The following is a 20171-nucleotide window of genomic DNA, read 5'->3' as shown; positions in this document are numbered from 1 at the left end:
GATTTGTTATACCCAAAGTTCTTTATGTCGACAAACGCGCGTCTGGCGTCCTAAATTATAATCCTGGTACCTTTGATAACTTATTCCATTAATATATTCTCCAGAACCATCAAGATTACCTGTGTATAGGATTTATATTTCCCAACTCATTCGGTATTCAAGACCTTACAGCTGCCACTCATACATTGTAAGACGTCATCATTGTACGAGCAGAAAGTTAATGAACCAGGGGTATGTCAAAGAACGTCTCGATCTTTTTCTAAAAAGGTTAATTGGAAGAGACTACCTCGTTAATAAAAATTCCGTATCAACTTCACAAGTAATTCACGATGGTCTTGAAATATAGATTGTTAGGTGCTGACGTTGTTTGTCATCTATATAACTTGTTACAGTATTCCCTTTTATTTGTCTTTACGAATATAACTTTTACGGTTAAGTCTATATTTAGGGATATCCATTTGACATGGCACGGTACTTAAACATAAAAGATCCTAACTTTGTGCCATGGTAAGTTTTTGTATTCTTGTCTTTTGATTGTGCTGATGTTCTTTGTTAATATGCCTTTATGCTTTTTCTTTATTGACACTTTGCTCTGTTTTAATAGTGATTATTATTATTAAAAAAAGTTTGCAACTGTACCTTTATTTTTTATATTTTTACCTATTATGTCTGTTTGTTCGGTTCATACACACAGCCATTTGCTTAGGGGTTTTCCGTTTTGAAATTTTACTCAGAGTTCGGTATCTTTTTATAGTACTTTTTAGCTTATCCTTTCATACTGTTTATCTAACTAAATTTTGGAGAATATCATCTCACCTTTCATAAAAACTCCTCATAGTTATATATACAAGTGATATAATTGGTTACTTAAAGGTAATAGTAGTATACCGCTGTTTGAAAGTCATAAATCGATTGAGAGAAACAAATACGGGTTACAAACTAAAACTGAGGTAAACACATCAACTAAAAAAGGTAAAACCCGAAACAACAGAAACACTGAAGTGCAACAAAAAACCGAAACAACAATGCAACACACACAGAAACGAATTATACACCAGACAAGCATAACATCATTAACCAGTTGCAACTAATAGAATTTGTCTTCTTGGAAAAAAAAATCAAATAGCGCTAGCTATTTAACATCTTCAAAAATCTGAAGTGCAAAACACAAATTTTTTTGTGTCAGAACTATTATTTTTATCGAAAAATAAGGAAATTGAGAATCAGCCATAAAAAAATTGTAGACGAAATCATTGGTGCGGTTTGTGTTTTATGTTGTATTGATTGTTTAAGTAATAGTTAATGCAAGTATAGGTATAGCAAAGGTATATTTTGTTTGTCAAACATGCCATTTGAGGTATAACTAAATTATTTAAAAAACTATATCATATCAAATATTGAATTAAGTTTTAAGATATCCTTTGAGATTAATCAATGAAAATGTTTGCTTTCTCAATTTGTATTAGTTCTATTGAATTGTTTTATGCATATATGTATTATATTACTACCAAAAGCAACAAATAATAGTCTCCGTTTTAACCGAATTGAAAGATTTTTAAATTGAGAGTACCGATTAACCTATTATATTCTATTGAGATTACAATAAAAACAAGGATTATTCTTCCACCTACATTATCCTGTTTTGTTCAATCATTTTCTGATCTAATTTCTTACTTTAAACGAAAAGCATAGATTTAGATTATTTTTTATATTTCCCTCTTTGTTGTTTAAATGTGAATATTAAAGTAAAAATTGGCAGGTGCAAGTAGGCTGTGGATTGTGGTGTCAACAGCTTTATGTTCCACAATACACACGAGTAACGTCTGACGTCTAAGCATATAAGTAAACGAGCACATTATATTTAAAAAAAAAGTTTCTATTTTAAGTCTAATACAAAATTAATTAACTACTATCTGATTGATTGTTCAGTTTGTCCTCTATAGTCAAGAGTAAAATCACAAAAATACTTAACTCCGAGGAAAATTCAAAATCGAAAGTCCATAATCAAATGGCAAAATCAAATGTTAAAACAAACGAATGGACAACAACTGTCATATTCCTGACTTGGTACAAGCATTTTCAAATGTAAAAAATGGTGGATTGAACCTGGTTTTATAGCGCTAAACCTCTCACTTGTATCTGTCTACCCTTCCGGAGCAGCTGAGATCACCCCAAGTTTTTGGTGGGGTTTGTGTTGCTTAGTCTTTAATTTTCTATGTTGTGATTTCTGTACTATTATTTGTATGTTTGTCTTTTTTTTTAGGCATGGCGTTGTCAGTTTATTTTCTATTTATGAGTTCAACTATCCCTCTGGTATCTTTCGTCCCCTTTTTGTATGACATTCCTATCAAATTCCGTTATATTTACAATCAAGGCTATTCTTTAAATGGTTAATCGAATGTCAATACTTGTGTTCTCTTTAACCGATCGGTTTGGTTTGCTAAACATTGAATAGCTGCATGAAATGTCGCCAGAATTGTATACCATAAATGAAATATAACTGTTCACTTGCAAAGGTATATCCCTTTGTTCCATTTGCATAATCCCTGCTAAGCTTGGCGTTCTTTTAGTGTTATGCCAAAAAGTGACAATAACTTAAAACACGTAGTCCTATCAATTGGCGTTAATTATATAAACTCTGAAAATGTTAACTTAGCAATAAAGTCACTTGGAAATGTGTAGTATTGAGCATTGAATATTGCTCTATTACCTCAAGAATATAGATTTCCTTAGCTGTATTTGGCAAAACTTTAAGGAATTTTGGTCCTCAATGCTCTTCAACTTCGTACTTTATTTGGCCTTTTTAACTTTTTTTTATTCAAGCGTCACTGATGAGTCTTTTGTTGTAGATTTGATAACTCGTGTAATACCCATACCATGTATTGTGTTATTGCGATCAGTGGCTCTAACACTTTGTTTTACGTTCTAAATTACTAATCAACAGGGATGTAAATTCCTTGTGCTTCAGATGCGTATGTTTTTTTTTCTTCTTTTTGGAATTTTTAAATCTTGAAATTATGAGTGATTTCCAATGAGGAGCGGTACATGTAAGTACACAGGGTTTCATGCTTGATCAATCGAGACTATTTATATTAAAGTTCTTTGCAGTAAAAACTGCGTGACGTACAAAACATAAATAGTTACTATGGTTTGTATTCAAAATAAGAGGGAAATGTATATATATCTGACGTCGATGAATAATTCTTGTTAAAGAATTGGTTGTCATTTTAAATAAGTTATGAACGGCAAATTTTTCATCCTTTTTTGTATGGTAAAAGTCTTTCAGAACACATGATGATTTATCTCTAAATGTAACAGCAATAATGTTCAGATATATCTATATCTGTTCGGAAAATATTTTGCTCAAAAAGTATTCTGAATTTGCTCCTAGAATATGCTGACGTTCTAGTATATGATATTTACGAACGCATTTACAAGCTATCAATGGTTATCAGTTCATCAACGTGTGCCTTAATAAAATTGCTTGAATAGTACTGGTCATCATAAGTTGCTGGTCTTCCATAATTGTTGTCTCTGTATTTGATGAATATGTTTTGGGGACGTTTTTAATTGATTAGTCGGATATTATTAGTTTTGGTAATGGTTTGATGAAAAACATTCGTCTGCAGCAAGTTTTTTTGTATGTGTTGCAGTCTTTCACGTGCTTCCGCTGATTATAAAACTTTTCAATACAAAAGTGATGCATTCTCCTCTGCAAATCATCTGTTTCTATAGACATGTCTATTTCATGTTATTATACCTTACATATATTACAAACAATTCTATTGGGTTACACCTTATCGGTGACATGGAATAAATCAGTTGATTTTCATTTAATTGTAAGGGAGGACGAATAACCCTCAAAATCACGTTACGCTAGCAGACTATCGAGAGACGAGACAATAAGGCTTTGAACATGATTAGAATGCCAGCAGCCGATGATATCTCTTAAAAACGGTCCTTTTCAGGGCCATCAATATTTTACAAAAAGATTTTACCTTTGTTGTACATTCGGGGAATTCTAAAACTCAAACTTGTTTTGACATGTTGGGTCAATTCGGTTCGATATGGTATTGATTTATTTTGAAAATCGGTAAACTATTGGTGCTTTTATTTTTAACTCTAAGAGAAAATAATATGGTCATTGTGTTATCTAAATGTTTAACATGTATTGTTATAAACAAATAAAAGAAACATTATTTATATTGAAACACTTAGTAAATTCAAAACTAACAGACATACAAGTCCATTTTCTGCATACTTCATATCAAAATGTGTCAACCTACTTCAATGTGTAATTTTTTCCACCATTAACTTTTGGGTCTTTTCTATAAATATTGCTCTGTATTACACTTTGAAATACTTTAAAAGTAGAAACACGTAGCACAAAAAAAAAACATTTACGTTATGAATTTGACGCTAAATTAATATTTTACACAACGTTCAAATCAGGTTGAACTTATAAAGTATTTTTGTTTTCAAAATGAATATTGACAATGCTTACTTAAGGCTGTGTATGGACGTTGATAATTTCCATGAAGTTATAATAATGTTAGATAAGATTTATGTTAAATAAAAGAACACAGCACAATTTTTTAACGTTACGGTATGACTATCACAATCTTTCAAATTATAACTGTACTTACCTGAATAATAATGCAGATACTGCTAATATATAATATATTCCAAAGTTGATTGAATATCGTTGATTACAAGTTATATAGTATCGCAATCTCGGATTAAATTCCGAAAAAAAGCCTTTATTTTTATAACGGTATTTATATATTTATGTTATATAAATACTTTTATTAACAACTAACTCAGTTTACTTACCTGAATAATACCCGAGGAGTTACTTTTGCTAGTAATAAAAATGTGGCCTACACTGAGAAATCCTGAAAATGCGAATTAATTCAAACGAGAAAACTAACGGTTTTTTGTTTAAACAAGACTATTTACAGATAACTAATATGACAATATGGCAGACATAAACCTAAGATCACGGAACTCAGGTTTCTGACTTTGGACAGGTACATAAATAATGGGCGGAGTTAGACATGTTTGTAGACACACCACCCTTTTCTTGCATGGGACTGTGGTGTTGCAGCACAACATAAAATCAAATTAGTAGTAAATGGCTTGACTCAATGCTGGTTGGTAATGAACAAACAGAAGTGAAATGTTGTTCTTATATTACAAGAAGTTTATGTCTAATTATCTGTCATTTTCTTCAGATATGCATGTTTTTGATGATGGACGCTGTTAAATACTCCAGTTAGTATATTTGTGGTATTTGTACAGAGCTAGAAATGGCAGACCATTCAAAACCACACATTGATATACAAATATATCAGAACAACGATAACAACAAATACAAACACAATTACTTACAATAGTAACAAAAAGGGGTTTTAAAAGTTTTTAACTTCTAACCAAATAATACAAATTTATCTAAAAACATGATTCAAATATTTAAATGTCATGTTATTGTAAGTTTTGGGGTATGTTTCTATCATAAGATTACTATTTTTCTAAATGTAAGAGAAAACAATTATTTCAACAGAACGGGGTATTTACTATAATGATTTAATTTAAAGAGAAATGTAACCCCGTTGTGCATTAATTTGATCCTGGCTAGAAATGTTGGACGTAATTAAGAAAAAGGTTTGTCTTTTTAATAACATGGGTAAGACAACACAATTAGGACACATACACATTGGACAGAAATGATGCATGTCGTTTTTTCACTTGCGAGTGTGTTGATGAACAAAATGATTTTCGTTAATACGTACAAAAAGTCAAAAAAACTAAAGAATATTGAGATTTAAAATTAAAGAAATGCGGTAAAGTAAATTAAACAGATGTGCTATTTTTATAGGTTGGGAAATGAAATATTTAATTTTTATGATTTAAAGTACTATTCTTTTAATTTAACATTTTGATTTTATGCAAATTGCATAGAACGTAATCGAAAATTATTCCACTGTAATTCACTTTCGCAATAAAAAAAAATGTCTATTTTCAATTACTTTATAGTTATGCAAATTTAGTTATAGTTTCTCTATTGTCATCGGATATTTCATCTTTGTGTCTTAAAGACGCTTTACTCTTTTTGTTAATCCATTCAAAATGACAACATACACACCTGTGTAATTTAGGAGTCTACTCCCGTATTCGGAAGAGGAATTGTACGGCTGAGGCTAAATTGCTGGAAGGTACATTTCAAACGAATTCTCCTCAAATCGAGAAAAAAACACTGACTTTATGAAATAACAAACACACTCTGAATAAAACGTAAAATATTTTCAGTTCAATACCAGTAAAAATGTTAAAAGATAATTTTGTGAAACAATCTCAACAAAACATTATGAAATTAGTTCGAAAATATTTATATTTAGATAATTTCACATAGAAAGTTCTTATTAATCAATACAAAACGGTACACGCATATTCCTTTTCTTTCATTCTTATATTGAAGTTACTAACTACGACCAACGATCATCTGTTCGCTTTTAATTACATAATATTTATATGAGCAATTAAGCCTTAAACAGATTTTATTTTTTCCTAGGATTCAACAAATCCGGTTAAAACGTCACAACCCCCTCACGAAGGCCAACCAATAAAAGTACACATACTTTATTTCCTCCGTTATGAAAAAGAATATAAAAGAGTAGGTTCAGTAAGACTCCTTTTTGGCCCCAAAATATAGCAGTTTTACAAAATTGTTTAAATGTAAACTTTTAGTTATTTTTTGGAAGGTATAATGCCTCTGCTACATAAATATGGGCTTATTTTTTGGCATTACAATGCATATATATCGGGTATTTGCATCATTAAGTCATGCTAAATTACTGAAATCTTCACAATTTCAACATTTTAGTTATATTTTAGATGGTTTCCGTCTTAAATGAAAGTGGCCGTATTCGTGTTCATTCTTGCTATTGAAATGTAAGTCGTGTTTAATGATAATACATAACATATATAAAGGTCGAGGATGAACACGGATGCGGCCACTTTCATTTTTGACAAAAACCATATGAAAATTGACAGTTTTTTGGCATATTTGATATATTTTTCATATTTAAGCTTGAATCGGTGCGTTTTAATGAGTGTCTCAGTTAAAATCTTTCACAAAAAAAAATTAAATCAATTGAAATAGACATTTAAGTGTTTCAAAAGTGTCCAAAATCTTTCGTCAGATGAACTTGAAATTTGAGGCCAAAACCGGCCCTTACCGAACCTACTCCTTTAAAACTTTGTGTTTTTTTTAATGTTAAGATGAACATATTTAGAAGACAAGTAAACATCGCGGACTTTCCCTTTAAGTGACGGTTGACTAATCCGCATTATATATCTGTATGTTTGTACACTTTGCTTTATCGAAAATTCCTCAAATTTATCATATATATTGGAGTATCTTTTCAGGCACAAGCTGTTCATTTTCTTCCCATGGGGTTGACACAGTTGGTGACTGTGGAGATTATAACTTCGATCAACTCGATGGAAGTTTCGAACATTGTACAGAATCATGTATGGTAAATCCTTTATGTCATGGCGTAGGTTACTCGACCAGTCGCTCTATTTGTAGGCGGTATACATGTGATAAATCAACGACCTCCAGAGCAGCCGCAAAGATGGAATTTTTCCCATTAACATGCACTGGTATGTTTTAAATTTTACACATTGAAAAATTGTTGCGAACCAAAAATGGATTTAATATTTTTGCACACAAAAAATTGACTGAATATTTTTGTAAACAAGTATTTCTTTTATGAATTTATTATGGTTAAGCTCATTAAACTCATCTATATTAGCCATATGTACTGCGTCAAAAATAATAGAATTATACATGACACAACATTCCCGTGTTTGAGAGAAAAGAAAAAAAAATAATCATAAGTTTTGAATATTTCATTAACTTTTCATATTGCAACAATGTGAACGGGGTTAACTACATTCATGCTAATAATACTTGGAAGATAATGCCGATCTTTTTGAATGAATTATTTGGTATTTTTATGTTCATACAATCCAGGCGTAACAGTTTTGGTTCTGTGATGATATATACTAAAGACATCTAACAAGTATGGAGGATGTGTTCAGATTCAATTTATACCTTAATTACCTATATCGTTTTAATTATTTTAGCGGAAAGGCAATTTCCTTTAAGAGGTAGGTTCTTATAAATTTATCATAATCTAACATAACATTGATGTAAAAAAACATCCCAAATCCAAACCTCGAGCAACGGTAAGAAAACAATCTAAAAGTTGATTTACTAGATTTTTTTTTCAATACACGACAATTACGATTGGAGTAAAACGCACAAACCACAAGAAAGATTCTAACGAGGCTCTAACTCACAACCTTACTTATGAAAACCCATGAAGTCAAAAAGAGAATTTAGGAACGTAAGTTCTCATGATCGTCTACACTATTAGTGTTTTGATTTGCTCCATCAAGTCTTTCAGTTTCGTATAAAGTTTTCGGTTTTCAATAATTTTGGCCTCAAGCAAAATTAAATATATTTTAATACACATCTTCTGGTGCAGTCTTATTTCGTACGTCTCAACACTATCCTCAACACATCAGTATCAATAGCAGTTTTGCTGGAGATGTACATGATGTAGCGCACGCCAAAAATATTAAATATTTTGATATAACAGATTTAGCATTGCACGTGTCTTGTTACGATATCATAATGTTAATTTTACACGTGACAAAACCTCGTTCATCCAACAGTTGCAGTAGCAATTCAAAGGAATAATAAACCAGATAAAATAAGAAAAATATTATATCTTCGATGACGATTGTTAATCAACTGTTTATCGAAGAGAATCGTGAAAATAGAAAAGTCATAATAACTTAAATATCATAATTATGGGAAAGTTTGTGAATGACTGAGAATATCATTACATTTGATTTAATTAGCTGCATAATTAAATTGTTTTGCTTTCTCTGTTTCAGCCTTCGGGTGTTTTGCTCATGCGCATCGTAACAAAACAGGAGACTGTCCATCATATCGGACAGTTAATAAAGTCCTACAACGTTGTAAAGATGAATGCATAGAAGATGACAGTTGTCGTGCAGCATCATTTAATGCAGTCACAAATAAATGTAATCTCCATAACTGTACAATTTCAAACGATACATCGCTGGAAACACAATATCATTTACTTAAGACATGCGGATGTAAGTAACGCTTTTTTTATATTTATTATAAGGATAAGGTTGCTATATGTAAACTACTAAAGAGCAATAAACAATTACTACTACTTTCTTCCATTAGGATTCAAAGTCGAGAAAGTGCACCAATTTCACCCATTTCCCAACGCAAATATGGAGATCACACAATCTTTATTTTTATAACTTTCAAGTTCAACCGAGCGCATAAAATTGTCTATTGACATTTATAAAGTCCTTAAATGTAAACACTGTATACAAAAAATTTCCAAACCCTTTACAATTAGAAAAAGAATCATTCAGGACATTATTTGTCCTTCCATAAAACAGTCAAACTCAAACCGTTATGATGTGTATCAATACAGGGATGGTTTCATAAAAGTAGACGTATTGAAAATTATATATATGTTTACCAAACATAATCGCATATTCATGGTACTTGATTGGCAACCCTAAAAATAAACTGATTAGGATTTAGATATGAAAGGAAAAAATAACACAACCAGAGCTGGGCAAATAATTAAATAAAGAATTATTAAGAATTTATTAAGAATTAACAATATCCGTATTTCCATGCCATGGTCTAAAGTTGTTACAATCCATGTCATTTGCAAACAGTTCTTAAAAATATGACATTATGGAAACTTTTTTGTGCACTGTATCATATTTGTAACATTAGTTGAAAAAATTATATCCCGATTTGATTGATCCGAAATATGTTGAATCGATTGAAATGAATACTAAACACGTATCTATGATAATTTTTGTTTGCATAACTAATAATCAAAAATTTAGTAACGTGTCGGTCTTAACTTGAAAAGACCCCGTTCATTATATTATTTTCGTTAAAGATGTTTGCCTATCATATTTTGGATTTTTTTGTCAGAATTTTGGAATCCTCTGGTTTTATCAGTTTGAATGCCTTATACAATTTTTACCATTGACCCCCATTTTTCTTTTTATGAATCTTTTTCATGTATAATTATAAGCCATCTGTAAAATCTGATAAAATCTTTGTTATTTTTTAATAGTTTTTTTACAACTTAAACTTGTTTCTGATAAACCTATGACAATTCAAGTGAGAACATTTTCCCGCCCAAATTTCAATGGCTCATATATCGGAAAGAAGCACATAGACATATACATTTTTTTTTAGCTCTTTTGATTCCTCTATAAATCCCCTATCAATATATACTAGTGTTATGAAAAACTTGTTATTTTGAAACTGAGTAGCGAACCTCCTTAAGGCTTATATGCCACTATTTGAAATGAATATGTGCAGAGTTATTTAACGTGTTTCCACTATATTTCTCTTTCTTAAACTATTGAGGACAGTCAAATATGAATATACAATAATCGTTTCAATACTCTTATATAACGACTTATTCTGAAATATCATGTCATTATCAAATAATACCTTTAAAATATCTTGCCAGATTCAATTTGTGAATACAACTACACAATTGGTTCGACATATTGTAGTCCGCGAACACATTTTGCAAAGGACCTGAACGCATGTCTAAAGTTATGTGAAAAAAGTTACACCAAACAAGATTTTAACTGTTCCACTATTTCCTACTTCTACTCGGCTTTGATCAGCATTCAGAATTGTGCCTTATTTGACTGTACATTTCTTAATACTGGAAGTGGAACTGCAAGTTTGTACATACGACATTGTCCTGAAGGTATGTTTGAAACAAATATCATATTTTGAATATTGAAGGTGAATTTGTATAATTTGAAATAATTATTTTACACCAATATGAACCTTTTGTGGTATTTCTTTAAGAAAAAAGACCATTGCGTTTTTGCATTTTTCTTGAGTCGTTCTTATTTTGACAATGTAAACCAGCATACTTGATTTTTGATTCTATGATATAGCTGTAAACTATAACGTTGCTGTTTAAATCTACAGAAAGAGAGGAGAAATGCCCATGGACTGAAGATACCAACGGAATCAGAGGAGCATGTCTACAATATGATATGGTATACGGAACACTGTCACAGTGTCAGGCATCATGTGACGAAGAAGTATGGTGTTTAGGGGTGTCTTTTATAAGTAGATCGAACTATTTAGAAATTGGTCCATGTTTTCGGTATCCATGTAACAATAGCACAGGTGGACGGAGAGGAAATATGGCCTTTTTTTCAAGGAAATGTTTAGGTATATATGTTACGAAGAAAACTTTTTTTTTAAGTATCGATAAGGAGTTCCAACTATCAAATTTGGAAATTACAAATAAGTTAAAATTTGTTATATTGATACTCATGAAATGAAGCGAAAGATATATGGGAGTTATGGTATTGTTATTATTTATATGTGTATATCATGACAAAAGTAAAAATATGCGTACTTAGCTTTTTGATGACTTTATTAGAACTTTTCAGAGATTGATTGATTAATTGGTGTTATTTTTGGTTTGCTCCCTTTTTGCCTACATGTACATTTGATTAAACAAATTATCTATTAGTTACAAAATGTAAATAAACAAAAGAGACAAAAGGGATAAATGAACATATTATTGTATTGTCTCTTCAAACTCTACAGTTATATACTATCATTTCTATCTATTCAGGTATCTTTCATTGTGTAAATAGTTTTCAAAGGTACCAGGATTATAATTTAATACGTCAAACACGCGTTTCGTTTACATAAGACTCATCACTGACGCTCCGATAAAACATGCTGACATGAATTATTATTGATATGGTCGCATTTATAAATTAATTGTTTACAAAACTTTAAATTGTTAATAACGAAGACTTTTCTACCTCAGAAACCTGTATTTGGCAATACTTTTAGAATTGGCTCTTCAACTTCGTACTTTATTTGGCCTTTTTAACTTTTTGGATTCGAGCGTCACTGATGAGTCTATTAAAGACGAAACGGGCGTCTGACATAAATATAAATTAAATCCTGGTATCTATTATGATAAATTGATATGGAACACAATATGAATGATGGTTAAATGTTGTGTCAGAGTAGTCTTTCACGTTGATGAGTCCATGTTAGTACTGTCTTTAAGTAGATGATTTCTTGTGTATACTACTCGGTTTGGCGTACCTTTGGTGGATGAGCTCATTCTGCTACATAATCATTAGGTTTTATGAATTTGAAGAGAGTAGAGTTTGTAAAGCCAACGATTGAAGTGATATTTGGACAAAATATAAAACGTATTTATCACATATTAGGCTCGATAAGAGAGGAAAAGGCCCCCTTGCCCCTAAATCCGTCTCTGAAACTAGATAACTCTTTGTTGATGCTTAGGTCTTCATGAATAATTCGATGATCGCGTAGATGTTGTGGTGGGCATGAAGTTTCTTGTTCGTATTATTGTCATCCTTCCAGTTGCTTGGTTGTACAGGGTCTTCAATAAAATAGTAATTCCATAAGGGCCAATTTTGCAACCCAAAACTCCGTTAGGTAGTCGATAAATGCCAGCTTTGTTGGTGTCTCAACATGTACAGTTTTAAGCCAAACATCTCCAAAAAGAGTAAGAAATAAATTTCAACATGCTTTAAGAATTTTGCTCTCCTAATTTTTTGATTGAAACTTTATTGTTTTATGCAACTGGTATAATAATGTTTCGAAAAGAAGTATCTAACAAGAAAAATGGCTTTTGTTATATTTTGAGCTGCATTTTTTGTCAGAACTATACAAACAAATTAAATCTTCTGTTGATCTTTTTTTCAGATAAAAGTTTTAAATTGATGCTGTTAAAATATTTTAAAAAAAAATGTCTTTTCCTGACAATTTTTAAAGATACTATCTAAAATTGCAAATGTTTGGTTAGATATATTTTGCATATTTCCCTCGAAAAGGAAATACATATTCTTTATAAAATGACTAAGTTAAAAATACAGGTAAAAATGTGACTCTAATTCAGAAATAAACTTCAATTGTTAAAATGAAAAAAACACCTTATGTTTGTATAAACCTGCAATGGAGTGTAAGCAAATCACGATGACATCGTTTCTTTTACGTCATGCATATATATGCACGTCCACAATAGAACAGATACACATTATAACACAATTATATTGATTTAAACAAATGATTACTATGCATCACGATTGGTGCCACATGTGGAGCATGATCTGTTTTTCCAGCTGGATCTTGGAGAGCCTGAGATCATTCCTGGTTTTAAGTGGGGTTCGTATTGTTCGGTCTTTAGTTATTTATGGTGTGTTTTGCAATCTGTTGTTTGTCTTTTTTGTTTTTTTCCATGACGTTGACAGTGTATTTTATTACTTGTCAGTAGAAATCTCCCTACTGTATCTTTCGTATCTCGTATACTATTAAACAATACACATATCTGCACTTTTGTTGCTTGTTCTAATTACTGTTCAAAACAATTTGATGAATCAAGATGTTAATTATGATTGAAACAATCCTTGAAACGATTATTTTGAATAATGATCTCTACAACCATTGTACAAGCAAACATGCAAATTGAAGTTCGAAATACAATATGGAAAATATATACCAAGCGGAAAAAACAAACCGAAGCAACACAAGTGGAAATTTCGTAATGATCTTCTTAACCAACTAGTTGTAATGAAAAGATTGATTTTCATGTTACTTTTAAACAAAATATACCGTAACTACGAAACAGTTAATTATTTGTTAAATTTAAAAATTCAGATAGTATAACCTCAACGTCTGTGATGCAAAGAGACGATGATAAATCAACATCAAAACTTACATTTACAACGATGTTATACGATAAGGTAACAACGTTTGCGCAGAGACGGACATCTTTTCTTCCCAGTAGTACTAGGAACACCATTGGTACTCAATCATCTGCAGGGACAGAATTATCAACAACAAATACTGGAAATGCTATATCTAATCCAACAGGGTCATCAGTATCAATTTCAACTGATGAAATTTCATCAACTTTAGGTAATTATATCAAAAGCAGTGTCAATATAAATCCATTAATGCAATGATATGTTCATAAAACATCTGAATATTAAATCATGTACACAGACTCAACTGGTGAATAGTAACACCAGATAATGTACAGGTTATTTTGTCAACGTAACAGTAAAAGTGTAATACTTACCTATAAAATGGGTGTACTCGTTTAATTACTCTATTATAAAATTGTATTTTGAACATATTCAATTTATGGATAGATACTGAAACACAAAATAGTAATGTGAAAAGTACATTTCTAAATTAAATCACTGTCATTCGACCATTCGTTTTTCAATCTACAGAACTGACTTGCATACTACTTAATTTTTCACGGATTTACAGAAAACAATGTTGTTCTGTTGATTACTTTGTGGTATTACAAAAAGAATTTGCTGTCAGTATATAGATATATTCAAAAACAATTCCTATAAACTTGCACGCAGAAAAAAATATTTTGTGAATGAATGTCTTAAATAGTTATTATGTATATCCCCATTTTGATGACTTTATAAGATCTTTTCAGAGATCGATTGGTGTTATCTTTTGTTGGCTTCTTGTTTGCCTACATATACATTTGATTAAACAAATTATCTATGAGTTACAAAATGTAATTAGACAAAAAGACAAAAGGGTTTAATGATCATATAATTGTATTGTTTCTTCTACACTTAATCTTGAATATCTATCTATTCAGGTAACTTTCATTATGTAAGATATATGCATGCTGACATGACATATCATTGATATAAATTGACTTTTTGCAAAACTTTGAATCGTTTAATTAAGGCTTTTCTATCTCACGAATAGATTAAATTATCTGTATTTGGCAAAACCTTTAGGAATTATGGTCCTCAATACTTTTCAAACTTTATTTCACCTTTTAAACTTTTTGGATTCGAGCATCAGTGATGAGTCTATTGAAGGCAAAACGCGCGTCTGGCGTAAATAAAAAATTTAAATCCTGGTATCTATAATGATGAATTGATACGGAATACAATATGTATTAGGGTATTATACTGTGTCAGAGTAGCCTTTAACGTTGATAAGTCCATGTTAGTATCTGTCCTTGAGTAGATGAAGTTTTGTGTATATTGCTCGGTTTTGGCGTACTTTTGGTGGATGAGCTCCTCCTGCTACATAATCATATGGGGATTTATGATTTTAAAAAAAGAAGGGGACTTTTAGGCCAACGTTCAAAGTGATACTATTGAAAGTATATAACGTATTTTTCATTTATTAATCTCAATAAGTGAGGAAGGCTCCTTGTTCCTTAACACGTCTCTTTGACTGGTAAACCTTTATCAATGCTTAGGTTTTCTTGAATAGTTCAATGATCTTGTATATTATGGAGTTGGCATGAAGTCTCTTTTTCGTATTATTGTGTCATCCTTCCAGGTGGTTGGTGGTGCCGGGTCTTCAGTCAAATAGTGTTTCCATAAAAAATGAAATTTTTCAACTCACAACTCTGTTTGTTAGTCAACAAATGTCAGCTTCATTGGTTTCTCAACAGTTGTAAGCCAAACATCTGCAAAATGAGTAAAACATAACTTACTATATGCTTTAAGAATTTAGCTTTCTTATTATTGAAGTTTTAAGTTTTTATTCCACTGGTAATGAAATTTCAAAAAATGTAAACATCAAGAAAAACGTGTTTTTTTTATTTGAGCTGCACTATTCTTCAGAACTATACCAAAACACTTAATCTTTTGTTGATCTATTTTTTAAATTAAAGTTTTATATTAATGTTGTTGAAATATTTGTCAAAAAAATGTATTTTCCGTGCAAATTTATAAGATATTATCTGAAATTGAACACATTTCGTTAGATTCATTTTGCACATTTCCCTTAAAATAGTAACCAGTATTAAAATGTGTATTATATTATAACGATAAAATACAGATAAACAATTTTCATTGTTAAAACAAAAACAAAAATTATGTTTGTATAAACCTGCAATTAAGTGTAGGCAATTCAGGATGACACCGTTTCCTTTCGGTCTATTGGCAAATACTCTATGCATGTCCAGATTAAAGCAGATACACGTTTTACCACAATTATATTGATATCAACAAATGAATACTAAGCAACCCGATTAGTGCCACATGTAAGAAAAGATCTGCTAATCTATTCGGATCTGTGAAGTCCCCCGGGTTTAGTGGTGTTCGTGTTGCTCAGTCTTTAGTTTTCTATGGTTTTGTTGACTGTTGTTTATCTTTTGGATTATTTTTCCATTATGTTGTCAGTGTATTATTTACTTGTCAGTAGAAATGTCCCTATATTATCTTTCTCAGCTCTTATACTATTTAAAATAACATATATCATCACCTTTTTGGTTTATCTTTTCAAATTACTGATCAAAGCATGTTGATGAATTTAAGATGTTAATTATAATTGTGACAATTCTTGAAACGATTCTATTGAATAATGACCTCTACATACATTGCACAAGCAAGGATTAAGTTCAAAGTACGTGATAGAAAATAAAAAAAGATACCAAGCGGAATGAAACAAACCGAAGCAATACAAGTGGAAATTTTGTAATAATCTTTTAAACGAACTAGTTGTTATGTGAAAATTGATTTTCGTGTTACTTTCAAACTTACTATAGCGTTTATACGAAATCAGTACATTTTTTGCTTAATTTAAAAATTCAGATACTATAACCTCAACGTCTGTGATGCAAAGAGACGAAGATAAATCAACATCAAAGCTTACATTTACAACGATGTTATACGATAAGGTAACAACGTTTGCGCAGGGACGGACATCTTTTCTTCCCAGTAGTACTAGGAACACCATTGGAACTCAATCATCTGCAGGGAAAGAATTATCAACAACAAATACTGGAAATACTATATCTAATCCAACAGGGTCATCAGTATCAATTTCAACTGATGAAATTTCATCAACTTTAGGTAATTATATCAAAAGCAGTGTCAATATAAATCCATTAATGCAATGATATGTTCACAAAACATCTGAATATTAAATCATGTACACAGACTCAACTGGTGAATAGTAACACCAGATAATGTTCTGTTATTTTTTCGACATAACAGTAAAAGTGTAATACTTACCTATAAAATGGGAGTACTCGTTTAATTACTCTATTATAAAATTGTATTTTGAACATATTTAATTCATGGATAGATACTGAAACACAAAATAGTAATGTCAAAAGTACATTTCTAAATTAAATCGCTGTAATTCAACCATTCGTTTTTCAATCTACAGAACTGACTTGCATACTACTTAATTTTTCACGGATTTACAGAAAACAATGTTGTTCTCTTGATTACTTTGCGGTATTACAAAAAGAACTTGCTGTCAGTATATAGATATATTCAAAAACAATTCCTATAAACTTGCACGCAGAAACAATATTTTTTGAATGAATGTCTTAAATAGTTATTATGTATATCCCCATTTTGATGACTTTATAAGATCTTTTCAGAGATCGATTGGTGTTATCTTTTGTTGGCTTCTTGTTTACCTACATATACATTTGATTAAACAAATTATCTATGAGTTACAAAATGTAATTAGACAAAAGGGTTTAATGATCATATAAATGTATTGTTTCTTCTACACTTAATCTTGAATTTCTATCTATTCAGGTAACTTTCATTATGTAAGATATATGCATGCTGACATGACATATCATTGATATAAATTAACTTTTTACAAAACTTTGAATTGTTTAATTAAGGCTTTTCTATCTCACGAATAGATTAAATTATCTGTATTTGGCAAAACCTTTAGGAATTATGGTCCTCAATACTTTTCAAACTTTATTTTACCTTTTAAACTTTTTGGATTCGAGCATCAGTGATGAGTCTATTGAAGGCAAAACGCGCGTCTGGCGTAAATAAAAAAATTTAAATCCTGGTATCTATAATGATGAATTGATATGGAATACAATATGTATTAGGGTATTATACTGTGTCAGAGTAGTCTTTAACGTTGATAAGTCCATGTTAGTATCTGTCCTTGAGTAGATGAAGTTTTGTGTATATTGCTCGGTTTTGGCGTACTTTTGGTGGATGAGCTCCTCTTGCTACATAATCATATGGGGATTTATGATTTTAAAAAAAGAAGGGGACTTTTAGGCCAACGTTTAAAGTGATACTATTGAAAGTATATAATGTATTTTTCATTTATTAATCTCAATAAGTGAGGAAGGCCCCTTGTTCCTTAACACGTCTCTTTGACTGGTAAACCTTTATCAATGCTTAGGTTTTCTTGAATAGTTCGATGATCTTGTATATTATGGAATTGGCATGAAGTCTCTTTTTCGTATTATTGTGTCATCCTTCCAGGTGGTTGGTGGTGCCGGGTCTTCAGTCAAATAGTGTTTCCATAAAAAACGAAATTTGTCAACTCACAACTCTATTTGTTAGTCAACAAATGTCAGCTCCATTGGTTTCTCAACAGTTGTAAGCCAAACATCTGCAAAATGAGTAAGAAATAACTTACTTTTTTCTTTAAGAATTTAGCTTTCTTATTATTGAAGTTTAAAGTTTTTTATTCCACTGGTATAATGAAATTTCAAAAAAAGTAAACATGAAAAAAAACGTGTTTTTTTTTATTTGAGCTGCATTATTCTTCAGAACTACACCAAAAAACTTAATCTTTTGTTGATCTATTTTTTAAATTAAAGTTTTGTATTAATGTTGTTGAAATATTTGTCAGAAAAATGTATTTTCCGTGCAAATTTATAAGATATTATCTGAAATTGAACATATTTCGTTAGATTCATTTTGCACATTTCCCTTAAAATAGTAACCAGTATTAAAATGTGTATTATATTATAACGATAAAATACAGATAATCAATTTTAATTGTTAAAACAAAAACAAGAATTATGTTTGTATAAACCTGCAATTAAGTGTAGGCAATTCAGGATGATACCGTTTCCTTTCGGTCTATTGGCAAATACTATATGCATGTCCAGATTAAAGCAGATACACGTTTCACCCTAATTATATTGATATAAACAAATGAATACTAAGCAACCTGTTTGGTGCTACATGTGAGACAGGCTCTGCTTATCCATTCGGATCTGTGAAGTCCCCCTGTTTTTAGTGGTGTTCGTGTTGCTCAGTATTTAGTTTTCTATGGTTTTGTAAACTGTTGTTTGTCTTTTGGTTTTTTTCCATTATGTTGTCAGTGTATTTTTTAATTGTCAGTAGAAATGTCCCTATAGTATCTTTCTCATCTCTTATACTATTAAAATATACATATATCATCACCTTTTTTGGTTTTTTTTAAATTACTGATCAAAGCATGTTGATGAATTTAAGATGTTAATTATGATTGTGACAATTCCTGAAACGATTCTCTTGAATAATGACCTCTACATACATTGCACAAGCAAGGATTAAGTTCGAAGTACGTGATAGAAAATAAAAAAAAGATACCAAGCGGAATGAAACAAACCGAAGCAATAGAAGTGGAAATTTTGTAATAATCTTTTAAACGAATTAGTTGTTATGTGAAAATTGATTTTCATGTTACTTTCTAACTTACTATAGCGTTTATACGAAATCAGTACATTTTTTGCTTAATTTAAAAATTCAGATAGTATAACCTCAACGTCTGTGATGCAAAGAGAAGATGATAAATCAACATTAAAGCTTACATTTACAACGATATACGATAAGGTAACAACGTTTTCGCAGGGACGGACATCTTTTCTTCCCAGTAGTACTAGGAACACCATTGGTACTCAATCATCTGCAGGGACAGAATTATCAACAAAAAATACTGGAAATGCTATATCTAATCCAACAGGGTCATCAGTATCAATTTCAACTGATGAAATTTCATCAACTTTAGGTAATTATATCAAAAGCAGTGTCAATATAAATCCATGAATTCAATGATATGTTCACAAAACATCTCAATATTAAATCATGTACACAGACTCAACTGGTCAATAGTAACACCAGATAATGTACAGGTTATTTTGTCAACGTAACAGTAAAAGTGTAATACTTACCTATAAAATGGGTGTACTCGTTTAATTACTCTATTATAAAATTGTATTTTGAACATATTC

General features: G+C 30.6%; 1 protein-coding gene across 1 annotated transcript in view; it reads left to right on the top strand.

Annotated features, from left to right (window-relative positions):
* LOC139481413 (uncharacterized) overlaps positions 1 to 20171 on the top strand; it is a 42639-nt gene that overhangs the window by 9321 nt on the left and 13147 nt on the right. The window contains exons 2-7 of the mRNA XM_071264736.1: positions 5235 to 5274; positions 7429 to 7665; positions 8152 to 8175; positions 8971 to 9195; positions 10623 to 10871; positions 11102 to 11350. Of these exons, the coding sequence (XP_071120837.1) occupies positions 5241 to 5274; positions 7429 to 7665; positions 8152 to 8175; positions 8971 to 9195; positions 10623 to 10871; positions 11102 to 11350 (1018 nt within the window). The 5' untranslated portion in view covers positions 5235 to 5240. The remainder of the gene's footprint in view (positions 1 to 5234; positions 5275 to 7428; positions 7666 to 8151; positions 8176 to 8970; positions 9196 to 10622; positions 10872 to 11101; positions 11351 to 20171) is intronic.

The sequence above is a fragment of the Mytilus edulis genome, chromosome 7, assembly GCF_963676685.1.
Source record: "Mytilus edulis chromosome 7, xbMytEdul2.2, whole genome shotgun sequence".
Taxonomy (NCBI): domain Eukaryota; kingdom Metazoa; phylum Mollusca; class Bivalvia; order Mytilida; family Mytilidae; genus Mytilus; species Mytilus edulis.
The sequence above is the reverse complement of the archived record's forward strand: the minus strand, read 5'-3'. Positions and strand labels throughout refer to the sequence as shown.